The sequence below is a fragment of the Pseudonaja textilis genome, chromosome 3 (assembly GCF_049901715.1).
Source record: "Pseudonaja textilis isolate UNSWEBS1 chromosome 3, rPseTex1.2, whole genome shotgun sequence".
Classification (NCBI taxonomy): Eukaryota; Metazoa; Chordata; class Lepidosauria; order Squamata; family Elapidae; genus Pseudonaja; species Pseudonaja textilis.
The window spans coordinates 8,134,015-8,148,121 of record NC_141992.1 but is presented as its reverse complement, the minus strand read 5'-3'; the positions used below and the strand labels follow the sequence as shown (position 1 = coordinate 8,148,121).

The 14,107-nt window shown below is 43.2% G+C and overlaps 1 protein-coding gene across 1 annotated transcript in view; it reads left to right on the top strand.

The window, feature by feature from the left end:
- COL20A1 (collagen type XX alpha 1 chain) overlaps positions 1 to 7,229 on the top strand; it is a 173,169-nt gene extending 165,940 nt beyond the window's left edge. The window contains exons 38-40 of the mRNA XM_087928872.1: positions 1,430 to 1,507; positions 3,588 to 3,743; positions 4,542 to 7,229. Of these exons, the coding sequence (XP_087784998.1) occupies positions 1,430 to 1,507; positions 3,588 to 3,743; positions 4,542 to 4,555 (248 nt within the window). The 3' untranslated portion in view covers positions 4,556 to 7,229. The remainder of the gene's footprint in view (positions 1 to 1,429; positions 1,508 to 3,587; positions 3,744 to 4,541) is intronic.
- The last annotated feature ends 6,878 nt before the right edge of the window (positions 7,230 to 14,107 follow it).

Below are 14,107 nucleotides of genomic sequence, written 5' to 3'. Positions count from 1 at the left end.
CCCAATCCTCCACTGTCTTTTGGAATCTCCCAAACTCATGTTCATTACCTGGATGACCCTATTTAACCATCTCCTCCCCTTCCCTCCCTTTCTCCTTTTGCCTTCCATCTTTCCCAACATCAGGGTTTTCTCCAATGAGTTCTCTCTTCTCATTTGATGGCCAAAAATATTTAAGCTGCTGGTCCCGTCTTGACTCAGAGCTAAACGTGTTGAGAAGACACGAGTCTTTATTGCAAATAAGAGGTCATATGTCTCCATTTGAGGATCGATCTATGCCCTGCTCTCTTATTTTGAACACCGCTGGGTTATTCTTAGATCCCAAGAAGGTGATTATAGACAGAAAAAGTCTCTGACAGCAAGAACAGATATTTAAGCTCCCTTGGTGATGTATTTTACTTCAGCTTGCGGGCCACAGACAAAGTTGCTGATTTAATTGGCCAGCAAAGAAAGTAGATCACACACCAATCTGTCACTCAGCCTCCTTCTTCTTCTTCTTCTTCTTCTTCTTCTTCTTCTTCTTCTTCTTCTTCTTCTTCTTCTTCTTCTTCTTCTTCTTCTTCTTCTTCTTCTTCTTCTTCTTCTTCTTCTTCTTCTTCTTCTTCTTCTTCTTCTTCTTCTTCTTCTTCTTCTTCTTCTTCTTCTTCTTCTTCTTCTTCTTCTTCTTCCCCTTCCCCTTCCCCTTCCCTTCCCTCCCTTCTCCTTCTCCTTCTCCTTCTCCTTCTTTTGATTCATGATCTGATGATCTGCCCTTACATCTTAGGAACAACTCAAGTTGGTTACAGATGCCACTGATTATATAGATCTGAATGTCCAATCTAGGCAACTCTAAGATTTGTAGATTTCCGCTCCCAGAATTCCCCAGCCAACCGTGCCATGCTGGGAGTTGAAGTCAACAAGTCTTAAGGTTCCCTGATATACTTTAGATGTTCTCATAGCTGATCTTTCGGAGTGAATCAAACAACGTTTTTGCACCAGCTGTCCAAAAAGTTCCACAGAAAGCTGTCCAAAAAATTAGGACGGGGATCACAATGCGTGTAAAAGAAATAAAAAAAAAGATGGAACTTTGACTGCACGGTTGCTCTTCGATTTAGTCTGAGGTCTCCCTTTTAATTTCATTTACAAGTAGAAGTCAACATTATTCTACTCAGGAATGGATTTGCTGTAAAGCCAGAAAGGTGTCTTTAGATTGTACAATGAGCTGAGAATGGAGCAGAATGAGCCCAGTTGAATTAAGAATCTCACACCCTTGGCTAGCTTCAAATGAAGACCGTCAATGAATCTCTATCCCTGGAGGTTTTCGAGAAGAAAATGGACAGCCATTTGTCTGAAATGGTATAGGGTCTCCTATTTGAGCAGGGGGGTGGACTAGAAGACCTCCAAGGTCCAACGATACTATTCTATGTTCTAAATGGCTCTTCTCCTCCATCAGGTGTCCCTGGGCCCAAGGGAGAAAAAGGCTCTTTTGGACAAAGGGTGGAAGGTTCTGAAGGACCAAGAGGTCAAGCAGGTATAGTCATTCATCTCTGAAAATACATATATATATATATATATATATATATATATATATATATATATATATATATATATATATATATATATATATATATATATAGGCAAACAGTCCTTATTCTGCGTTCTGTGCAACTGCAGAACCAACTGTCCAGAGGGATGTTGGGTTCCTCCTCCTCCCTGAATGTGTATCTATGTTCAAGCTAAGAGTTCATCAGGGAGGGTCTATGACAGGGGTGTTAAACTCAAGGCCTGGGGGGGGGGGGTCAGATTCGGCCTGCGGGGTTCTTAGAGCTGGCCTGTGGGGCCAGCCTGGAAACAGCAAAGGACCAGCCTGTGGTGCCTCTGCCAGCAAAAATGGAGCTCTCCCGAGCTCTGTTTTCACTGGCAGAGGGTAGGCCATCACAGCTGAAAACACAGCTCGGGAGCGCGGTTTCTCTGGCTGAGTGCTTAGGCCATCACAAGCACCCCTGACCTGAGTGACATCGAGCTGGCCACGGTCACTCTGTCCCCCCGAGATCAAACACAATCCTGATGCGACCCACAATGAAATCGAGTTTGACACCCGTGTTTTAAGGACAACTCGCCAGAGTCAACTTGCTATGGCCAACTTGCCACAGTCAACTCACCAGTGGTGGAATTCAAAAAATTTTACTACTGGTTCTTGGGCGTGGCATGGCTTGGTGGGCGTGGCTTGGTGGGCATGGCAGCGGAAGGATACTGCAAAATCCCCATTTCCTTCCCATCCCACTCACCTGCTTTCCAGCTCCGTTCTCCTGTGCAGGGCAACCAAGGAAGACCCAGCCGATCAGCTGGGACTCAATGGGAGGCAGGGAATAGATGGGGGTGGGGCCAGTCAGAGGTAGGATTTGCTGGTTCTCTGAACTACTCTAAATTTTCGCTACCGGTTCTCCAGAACTGGTCAGAACCTGCTGAAGACCACCTCTGGAACTCACTGTGGGACAAAAGTTACATAACATGAAAGAAATGGTGGCATAGAATCATTAAAGAAAGGGTGCAAAATGGGAGATAAATTGAAATGTGAATGACAAAAATTTAAATAACTTTTAAGTTATTTTAAATAATTAAATAAAATGGTTACATTGTCCAGCAGTGAGTTGGCTGTGGCGAATTGTCCTGTGGTGAGTTAGCCATGATGAGCTGGTCACGATGAGTTAGCCATGGTGAATTGGCTGAGGTGCGTTGTCCCATTCCTGCATCAGGGAGGGGTGCTTTAATGGTTAATGTCTTGGCAACGCTAAGTTTTGTGGACTTCAACTCCTGGAATTCCTATGCTGGCTGGGGAATTCTGGGAGTTGAAGTCCTCAGGTATCTCGCCAAGAAATCTGCATGGATGCATCATTTGTATTGTCCGCTTAGTTTTCAACTTCCCTCTCAGTTTTCCTGGTGATTTCACATCCAAGTACTAAGCATGTCCCATCTTCTCATTGTATTTTGGAGAACGGATGAAGCCAGCTACTATAGACATTGCCACCTTAACTGAGTCTTATAAGATTAAGACTCAGCCATTCTTTTCGAGCAATTTCTCCTATTTCTGTGGGTTTAAGCCAAAGGTTATCTTTAGTGTCAGAGTATATTCATGAACTGGAATAGAGCTTGGTAACCAGGTCAGCCAATGAATAAGCATAGCAACTAAGTCAGCCATTGAGGACTGTTTTGGAAACTGAAACTAGAATTAGCCTAGGCTGTAAACTGAAACTAAAAGTAGCCTATATTAAGCTCTGCAGCTCTGCAGCTATGTTGAGCTCTGAGTCTGTCTATTGAAAATGAAACTGCTTCTCTCCTCTGCTTGCCTGATGAACTAAAGTGAAACTGATGTCTATTTCTGAGTTCCTGAGTTGCTACTGAAGTTATTTGCAACATGTTTCTGTCCGAGTTTGCTCCATGTTGGAGCAAACTACAACTGGTTGTAAAATCTACTTACTGTGTTTATAAAGATATTAAATGAAGCATGAGCCATCTGTGTTTATTTTTCTGGCTCTGAATTAACGCTGCAAAACTCTGAATAATTAGCCTGGACTGACAGAATATTAGTTCTATTTTTTCCTCTCACCTAGGCCCTCCAGGAGAAATGATGGTTGGCCAACAAGGCTCCAAAGGACCTCCAGGTAGCATTGGTCCCTCTGGATTTCCCGGGGCTCGTGGTCAGCCTGGGGATTCTGGTCCTGCAGGTAGATGTCTTCCTACAGGATGCCACAGAGATAGTAGAAGAGGTAAATCTTGAGCGTATGTGACTCAAAGTAAGGGGGGGTGTTTCCAGAAGTTCATGAATTGTGCCTCTGATTCTGCGGGATAATTGCCATTTGATTGCAAAACTAAACCCTTATTTCAAAAGCCAGATTTGCACTCTTGATTCTCTAACAACTCTAGCAACTAAGATGATTAAAGGCCTGGAGACTAAAACATACGAAGAACGGTTGCAGGAATTGGGTTGGCTAGTTTAGAAAAAAGGACTAAGGGTGACATGATAGCAATATTCCAATATTTGAAGGGCTTCCACAAAGAGGAGTGGGGTCAAATTATTCTCCAAAGCACCTGAAGGCAGGGCAAGAAATAATGGCTGGAAACTAAACAAGGAGAGAAGCAACCTGGAATTGTGGAGAAACTTCCAAACAGTGAGGACAATTAACCGGTGGAACAGAAGTTGCCTTTGAAAGTTTTGTGGGTGCTCCTTTAAGAAAAGACTAGACAGTCGCTTGTCTGAAATGACATAGGATCTTCTGCTTGCGCAGGGGCTGGACTAGAAGACCTTTGAGGTCCCTTCCAGCTCTATTCTGATTCTCTTCTGTCACTCCCAATAGAGTAATCAGAAGGTGTTAAAAAGCAGAGACATAAAAACCATTTCTATTATTAGCATACATGGTGACATCACAGTTCACTTTTAAGAGTGTTTTTATTGGAGCTACACACTTTTATTACATTTAGAATTTGGGGAAGGAGTGATTCATCTCTCTGTTTTTCCCATTTCTTCTGTAGTTTAAATAACACTCATTTCCTGTTTCCCGATGCAGGGCTGATCCCATGACCAGAGGGACGCTGCTGTGGATCAATTTTATGTTTTCAATACTTTTTTTTTTATTACTGCCACACCCAACGTTTCATTTTCTCTTTTGTAAACGGCCCAATTTTGTCTGCCAGGAAATGCACGCCACTTCGTCTTGTGATTTATTGCCTACTAGTAATTCACCGGTCATACTTTCTACTGGATAGTTAAAGCTATATTTTCAGTTTAATGGGGTCCTTGGTGCCCTCTTGAGCTTGACTGTTCTTGCAGACATTTTGTTACCCAGCTAGGCAATCTCATCAGTGCTAGAAGGGAGTGAGGTTTGCTCGCTGTTTATGTATATGGGGGTTTATCGAGCAGGCCAAACCACGAGTTGCAGCCCCAGTCCTGTTCAAAGAGAAAAAAGATGGGACTTTGAGGTTATGCATAGACTTTAGAAGCATCAATGGCATGTGTGTACACAACCTATACCCACCTCCCGCTCATGAAGGACATGCTATCTCACCTGGCCAAGGGAAAGGTCTTTATTAAATTAGACCTCACGGAGGCAAACTACCGAATCCACATCAGGGAGGCGGATGAAGGGAAAACGGTATTCAACTGCTCCTTAGGGAGCTTCCAATTCAAAGTCATGCCTTTTGGACTACAGGGAGCCCCGGCGGTGTCTATACAATTAATAAACGAGATGCTACACGAACATCTTTATAAGGGGGTCCTTGTCTATTTGGACGACATTCTCATCTACACTGAGATGATGGACAACCACGTACCCCTAGTGCGCCAAGTACTGGAAAAACTTCTAGCAGCAAACCTGTACATTAAGTAGTCAAAATGCAAATTTCACTGCATGCAGTTGGACTACCTGGGCTACCGAGTCTCCAATAAAGGCATAGAGATGGACCCAGCCAAAGTACAAGCCATCCTCGGTTGTCAAGCCCCTCACGCTTGCAGACAGCTTCAAAGCTTCCTGGGATTTGCAAACTTCTACTGACCATTCATCCCCTCCTAAAGACAAGGACTACAGAAACAAATACTGGCCTGTCAGTGTTGGTGGTAGCGTTCTTGGTGGCTCCTTCATCAGGCTTTTGATCATTTACTACTCAATTGTTGGTCTAATATCAATCTTGGTGTGAATCTCTGCTTATTAGCTGGGTATTATTGCTGGCAAGAAGCTGTTTTTTCCCCCTTTAGGAAACGAAAAATCAAAACGCCTTCTCTGCCAGCAACCAAAAACAGAGATTAATAATCTTGATAAACAGAGATTAATATCAATGTTAAATTTCAGACAAAAAAAAAATCAAACAGTAAAACTACAGCCTAATCAAGGAACTACCAAGGGCACTCCCATCAACACTGACAGAGCAAGGCAATAGGATATATCTTTTGAACCTCAGGGACTATCAAAATCATAATTTTAAATCCTGCAGATCAGAGACCCTGGGAAAATCCCCCAAAAAAGTCTTCAGGAAAATTCCCCACCCAGTTTTCCTACCGATCGATCATTCTGGGATCACAGGATATCATCTCCAGCTCCGTTCTCAGGGGGAGAGAGGGAAAGCAGCAGAAGTCTTTCTTTCTCTCCCCAAACTCTGCCAGAAATGAGTCTTTGCTAGTGCAGCCTCTTGGAGCAGGATGTCTTGCAGGGTCCCAAAGACTCATTTCTGGCGGAGTTTGGGGGAGAGAAAGACTTTTGTTGCTTTCCTTGCGTGCAACCAAAAGCAGAAGAAGAAAGAAGCAGAAAGAAGCAGCCCGGTGGCCAGGCCAGACGTGTGGGGCAAGTTCCCCCCTCCCCCCTTCCCCCCTCCCCTTACTACCTCATGTTGTTTGCAAGGCAAGTGACACAAGCCTTGTGTTCCCATGGGCCATGTGGGCAGTGCAGCCTTGTGTTCCTGCGCAGCCTGGATTAATTGCTTTGGGGGATATTTTTTGGGTGTACCACCAAAATTTTCTCTGTTTACCACCAAAATTTTCTCGCAGACCACCAGTGGTCCCCGGCGCACTAGTTGGCAACCACTGATATAGAGGGCAAACCCCATTCTCTTGGTGCACTGATTATGTTACCTAGTTGGGTTGTGAAATGTCTGCAAGCAAGCAACCAAGCTCAGAGAGCACCAAGGACCCCAAAAGTCAATCCTGAGCTGTAAATAATCCTCTTCTATTAATAAATGTTGTAGCATTGCAGGGGATCATATGACGCAATCCATAAAAGTCTTGAAAGAACTATGAGACTAAATTAGATTAAGAGGCCCATCCTTTCTAAGCAGCTTTTTGTCGCAGTGGTCAACCAGGATTGAGTAGCTTACAAACAAACATCCATAATGTAATTACTCTCCTCCACATTTCTTCCTTAACAGCTGCTTAAGCTACTTGTGGTTCAGAAGATAGAAAACAGCCATGGTAGCCACCAATCACTCTTCTATGAATGCATTCTCTCCCCCTCTTTATATCATTTGGGTTGCATTCATCCCCCCCATTGTACTGTGAAAACAACAGCCCTGAATTACCTAGCCTTTAGCAGGTGCACGCATTAAAATCCAGATTTATTCTCCAAAGCCCCTGAGGGCAGGACAAGAAGAAACCAATGGAAACTAATCAACCCAGAACTAAGGAGAAATTTCCTGACAGTGAGAACAATTAATCGGTAGAAGGACTTCAGAGATTCTCAGTCATCTAAGTCATAGTTGTCCCAAAGGAGATTTTTCAAGAAGCAAGTGGACTTTGCTGTTTTTCTTTGAAGAGGTTTTGCTTCTCATCCAAGAAGCTTCTTCAGCTCTGACTGGATGATGGGGAATCCAGTCAGAGCTGAAGAAGCTTCTTGGATGAGAAGCAAAACCTCTTCAAAGAAAAACAAAGAAGACGAGTTGCCTCTTGAAAAAAAAAAAATCACCTTTGGGACAGCTGAACAACTTGCTTCTAGAAGTTGCAAATGCTCCAACACTGGAGGTCTTTAAGAAGAAATTGGACAACCATTTGTCTGAAATGGTATAGGGTCCCCCGCTTTAGCAGAGGGTTGGACTAGAAGACCTTCAAGGTCCCTTCCCAACTCTGTTATTCTGTTCTCAAATCAACAGGAGTTTGGCTGCATTCCAATCTGCAATGCACTTTAGGATCAGGCCTGGGATCACATCCAGCCCGGAGCTAATTTCATGCAGCCCTTGGCCTCATTTCAAACTTGTATGCCAGAGAGCAGTGAAGAACTGCTGCCCCTGTTTTGCAATCTGTCACTTGGAAGAATGCAAAGAGGAGTTGAAGGGGGGGGGAGTGGATAGAAAAGGCTAATCCTCCCCCCTGAAGTAGTATCCCCTTCTACTTTGGACTTACCACCTTGGCGCTACTCCCTGCAACCCTGCCAAAGATTAACGGCAGACGGATGGAAGCTAATCAAGGAGAGAAGCAACCTAGAACTAAGGAGGAATTTCCTGACGGTGAGAACAATTAGTCAGTGGGACAATTTTCCCTCCAGAGGTTGTAAATGCTCCAACACCGGAAGTTTTTAAGAAGTGATTGGGTAGCCATTTTCTGCTGGAGCAGGGGGTTGGATTAGATGACCTTCAAGGTCCCTTCCAACTCTGCTATTCTGTTATCACTGATGAAATACTGCCCCATATATAAAGTGTGTGTGTGTGTGTGTGTGTGTGTGTGTGTGTATGTGGATCTTTGGTTGTTCGGGTTTTCTCCCGCGTAAGATTCGAAGTATCTAGGCAACGTTTCGATGAAGTATCAATATTATCAATATAATATTGCACCTCTACGGGGAGGAAACCCACCATCTGACCAGGACTTATGAAAAACTTGAAGTCCAAAGAGCTTCCATTTTATGTGACCTTGCATTCCTATGCAACTGCCGAGATAAAAATTTAATTCCCACAAGCTTCCAATTGAAATTCCACACCAACACAGTAGCCACCAAACGCATCCTAAAAAGAACAGAACTGGCCCTAATTAGAAATGAACTTCACACAAAAAGGTTTCTCCTAGACCAAATCAACAAAGATCTCCTCACACTCCACCTCAGACTCAGCAACAAGATTCACCCCCTACTTTGGGACAAATCCAAACAACTCGCTGTCTGGAGAGCCGAAACACAGACCACCCTCAAGACAGACACACACACCAACAAACTCAGGAAACTACAACAATGCCAGAAACCAACTCCTCCCCCCGCACAGCCACACATGAAACAAACAGTGCACAACATGTCAGACAAGACCCTCACTGAAGCTGAAACCAAGGTCCTTTCAAAAGGATTCAACTTTGCTGTCGCTCCCAAACACATCCCCACAGAAACCATCATATGCGGAGTTGAAACCAGCCTGACCAAAACCAACCCTGATGATGCTAACAAAATCAGACTCGAAATCACCAACATCCTCTGCACTAGCAAACCACCCAAAAGCAACTTATCCAAAGAAGAACAAACTGCACTATTTAACCTGAAAGAAGACAGCAGCATAATAATCCTACCAGCAGACAAGGGCAACGCGACAGTGGTTATGAACACATCTGACTACCAAACCAAGTTAACCAACCTACTCCAAGACCCCACATACAAACCCCTAAAGACAGACCCCACCACCTACCTAGAAAAAACTACCAAATCCAAAATAAAAGCCTCCCCCATCAGTGAAGAAATCCAGCAAAGAATCATACCCAGAGAGAAATCATCCAGATGCCCCAAGCTTTATGGTCTCCCCAAGATACACAAAGAAGGAACCCCACTCAGACCAATAGTCAGCTCCATAGGCTCACCTCTACAAAACCTGGCCAAATTTCTCGCCAAACAACTACAACCCTATGCAGAATCCATCAACTCACATGTAAGAAACTCATTCCAGTTCATCGAGATCATAAAGAAACAAAACTTACAACCTAGCGACCTACTAGTAAGCTTCGATGTCATATCCCTCTTCACCCAAGTGCCAATAAAAGAAGCCTTGACAGCCATCCAAAAAAATACACCCCCAAGCACATCCTAGATCTGACCAACCACTGCCTATCCAATACATACTTCACCTACAATGGACAAAAATACAAACAAATAGAAGGAGCACCCATGGGATCACCCCTCTCACCTGTCATCGCAAACCTCTACATGGAACACTTTGAAACACAAGCTCTAGAAAAATACGACCACAAACCCAAACCCTGGCTCAGATAATACGTAGATGACACCTTCATAATCTGGCCACACGGGAAAGAAAAACTGAACAACTTCCTCACACACCTCAACAGCCTACACCCCAAAATACAATTCACCATGGAAACAGAAGCCAACAACCAACTTCCCTTCCTAGATGTCTTGGTATACAAAAGATCCAATGGCTCCCTAGGACACACCATCTACCAGAAGAAAACACATACTAACCGCTATCTACATGCACTCTCACACCACCACCCAGCACAGATCAATTCCGTAGCCAAGACACTCATCTCCAGAACAAAATGCTTAGCCGATGAACAACACCAAAAAACCGAACTACACACTCTCACCAACGTACTTACAGCCAATGGATTCCAAAGAAAGAAGATTACCCACCTAATCCAAAAAGAAACCCCAACCAAAATCCAAGACAGAGAACAAGAAAACGGCAAAGCCCTCCTCCCATATATAAAAGGCACTACAGACAAAATTAGCAAGATCCTCCAAAAACACAACATCAAAACAGCATTCTGCACAAACAGAAAAATATCCACCATCCTAAGAAACCCCAAAGACAAAATCGAATTAGAAAACCAAGGAGTATACAAAATCCCCTGCACTGCCTGCCCTACTACATACATTGGACAAACTAACAGAAGAATAAGTGCACGCATTGAAGAACATAAGAACTCAATCAAAAAAGAAGAAACGACCTCTTCCCTGGTCCAACACCTCAAAGCCACAGGACATGAAATTGATTTTAAAAATACCAGAACTATCGCCAAAACCGAACACTTCAACAGCAGAATAATCAGAGAAGCCATAGAGATAGAAAAACGCCCACACAGCATGAACAAACGAGATGACACCTCCTGCCTTCCAGCCATTTGGAAACCCGCCCTCATGAACAGACGAGTACCTAACATGAAGAAGGACACCAGACCCACACCCATGAGAGCCACACAAGATGCCACCACCACACTTCCATGTAAAAAACAGACTCCCACCCACTCAGAAGATGAGACACGACCATGGACCAGAAGCTGCACTGCAGCTGCTTCACTACCCACTTCAAACCCCTCCGAGCCATACATGAAGCAAACCGACACCCACTATGAAGATGCAGCAGGACCACGAACTAGAAGCCAAACAGCAAGATCACAACTCACCAGCTCAAATCCCCCAGCAACTAAGACTAACCTGAGCACAACCAAGCCCCCACCTGAACAGAACATGCCTCCAACCAATCAGAACACGGCTAAACCCCCCAACCAATCAGAACACAGCCAAACCCCCTACTAATGAGAACACACCCCCACCCAATCAGAACACAGCCAAGCCCCCACCCAATCAAGTCCCACCCCCACTGGCAGTTAAAAGGAAGAAGCAGCTGCAATCTCACATCACTCTGAGAAGCAAGAGCCGAAGACAGAAGCCTGAAGATGATGAATGAGACTTCATCGAAACGTTGCCTAGATACTTGAATCTTACGCGGGAGAAAACCCGAACAACCAAAGATCCATATATATATATATATATATATATATATATATATATATATACATACACACACACACACACACACACACACACACACACACACACCATATATATATGGTATTTGTTGTAGCTACAACTTTAAAAGCACAACTATAATGACGTGGAAAATACCCGAACAAAGCTGAATACCATACATGTAAGTACCCACGAAAACTTAAGAAAACACACACACACACACACACACGTATATAGTTCAATCCTGCTTAAATTCACAAGGGATGGTCACCACAAATTAGCTGTATTAGCTGTATGGAAGCAATTTCAAGCTAGAGACAAAATTAAATATAATCTCTTATTTGGATAAAAGAATCATTTGGGAGGTCAAGCTATTTTCCAAGGCATCCGAAGGCCAGACAAGGAATAATGAATGGAAACTGATGAAAGAGAGATTCAACCTGGAAATAAGGAGAAACTTTCTGACAGCGAGGACAATCAACCCATGGAACAGACGTTGCCTTCAGAAGTTATGGGAGCTTCATCCCTGGAGGCTTTCAAGAAGAGACTGGACTGCCATCTGTCAGAAATGGGGTAAGGTCTCCTGCTTGGGCGGGGGGTTGGATTAAATGACCTACAAGGTCTCTTCCAACTCTATTAATCTAATATCTAATGAAACATTCTGGTTCCCTTTGCACCTCTGGGTTCCTGCAAAATTCAAGTGGTCCGTAACTTACAACTGGTCACTGAGTGATGGTTTGACCTTACAATAGACCCCCCACCGCTTCTTTACCACCAAGCTGGCAAATTCACGATAAGCATGTTCCGAAATGATACATTACTATACAGGTAGTCCTTGACCACAACTGAGCCCCAAATTTCTAAGCAAAATGGTTGTTAAGTGAGGTTTGCCCAATATCACCACCTTTCCAGCCACCGTTGCTAAGTGAATCATTGCGGTTGTTAAGTTAGTAAGAGACCCTGGTTTCCCCTCTGCTTGTCAGAAGGTCTCAAAAGGTGATCACATGACCCTGGGACACAGCAAGTCTCATAAATACAGGACAGTTGTCACGTGTTTGAATGTTGGTCACACCACCACAGAGACGCAACAAGTGTGAAAAATAGTCATAGGCCACTTTTTTCCCAGTAAGTCGAGGACTACTGTATTGGAAGATAGCCGGACATGATTTGTTGGTGAGCGTGCAAATTTTAAATGTGAGTATTTGGATTCCTTTAGAACCCTGTAATTGAAAACCTGGAGATTCATTCAGTTCCAAAATACATTTTGTTTGTTCCCCAGGAAGTCCAACTTAGCGACTCTAAGCCCTAATTTACTTGTTATTAATTTTAGAATTGAGTCAGATGCTTGGAGAGTACGGCTGTTCCCAGCTTACACTTCACATTTACAATCTCTGCTTAGCCTGCAGCAATTTTAAAATGTCTTTGGAGGATTTTCCTTGTTCTCTCACCCCACCCCACCCCGGTTCTTGGTAAATCTTCTCTGATGAAATATTGTCGTGAGCTCAAAAGCTTGTGTACCTGTTTGTGTTATTTTGGTGGAGCTTAATAAAGATTAATCTTGCAATGAATTTTGTTGCTTTTTATTTATTTTTTTTGCTGAGGACTGGTAGAGTTTTTGTGGACTATTATGTCCCTTGGAAGATATAATGTTTAACTGCCAAGTGACCACTAAAGAATACCATAAGAAATTATTTGAAATTATATTTAGCAGGTGGACCAAATTATAGTCTGGCCTGGTTAATGTAACAAGCAGAGATGCTTGTGTGCATCAACCATGGTAGCCAATTTCATTACCCAGCTAAGTAACATCATCAGTGCTAGAAGGGAGTGGGGAGACATATATATATATATGTCTCCCCATGGGATATATACACACACACACATATACATACGTACTGAGGATACAAATACAAATGTGTGTGTGCATGTAGATGGTAGATAGAGATAGATAATACAGTAGATAAAGATAGACAGAGAGACAGACAATTATGATAAATGATACATTAGATTGATAGATGATGGATAGATGGAGAGAGAGAGAGATGATAGATAGACACGGTAAATGATAGACATAATGTACCTACTGTATAGATATGCAGGCATGTGTGTGTGTGTATGTGTTTCCCCAGTATGTATGTATGTATGGTAGGTATATGTTTGTATATGTGTGTGCAGGTATGTATGTATTTATATGTGTGTATGTGTGCACACACATGTGTATGTACAGTACATTCAGAACTGACATTCACTTTTGTCAGTTTTGTATTGCTTCAGCCTGATTCTACCACAGCTGATCTTCATTTTTTTCCCCCTTTCATTAGTCTACACTCAGTACCCCAGAACGACAAAGTGAAACCAGAATTTTTCACAAAACTGACAGGACAAGCCAATAGTCTAGGGTCTTTCAGTGTCTTCCTTGGCAGTTTCTCCAAGTGACATCTTAGTCCAAAGGACAACCTCGTCCCTTCATAAAATGTACTGCTGAACTCCATGCATCTCAAAATTCCCAATTCTGGGAGTTGAAGTCCACCCATCTTTAGATTCCCAAGGTTGAGAAACACGGATCTCTGCCATCATCTGCCAGCAACATCTAGAATCTGGAATCTACTAGGGAAAACTTTGCAGGAAAGTATTAATGGAAACAAGTTTCTGACATCCAGACTCAAAACAAGGACTTAATAACACCAAAGCTGTTCAGTCTCCCAGGAATCTCCATGACAGACCTCAAAGTGATTGTTTTGGAAAAGCAAGATGTTACCAGGTCCCATTGAGCAAAAAATTGCTTCCCTCACATACATCAAAAGGTTTCCCGCAATCTCTGAAGGGGTCAGCAAACAGGAGGGCTTTATAACACACTCTGGTTTTGATAAGATAGTTGCAATCTAAACAACATCCATCTGCCTTTCTCTCCCTTCGCC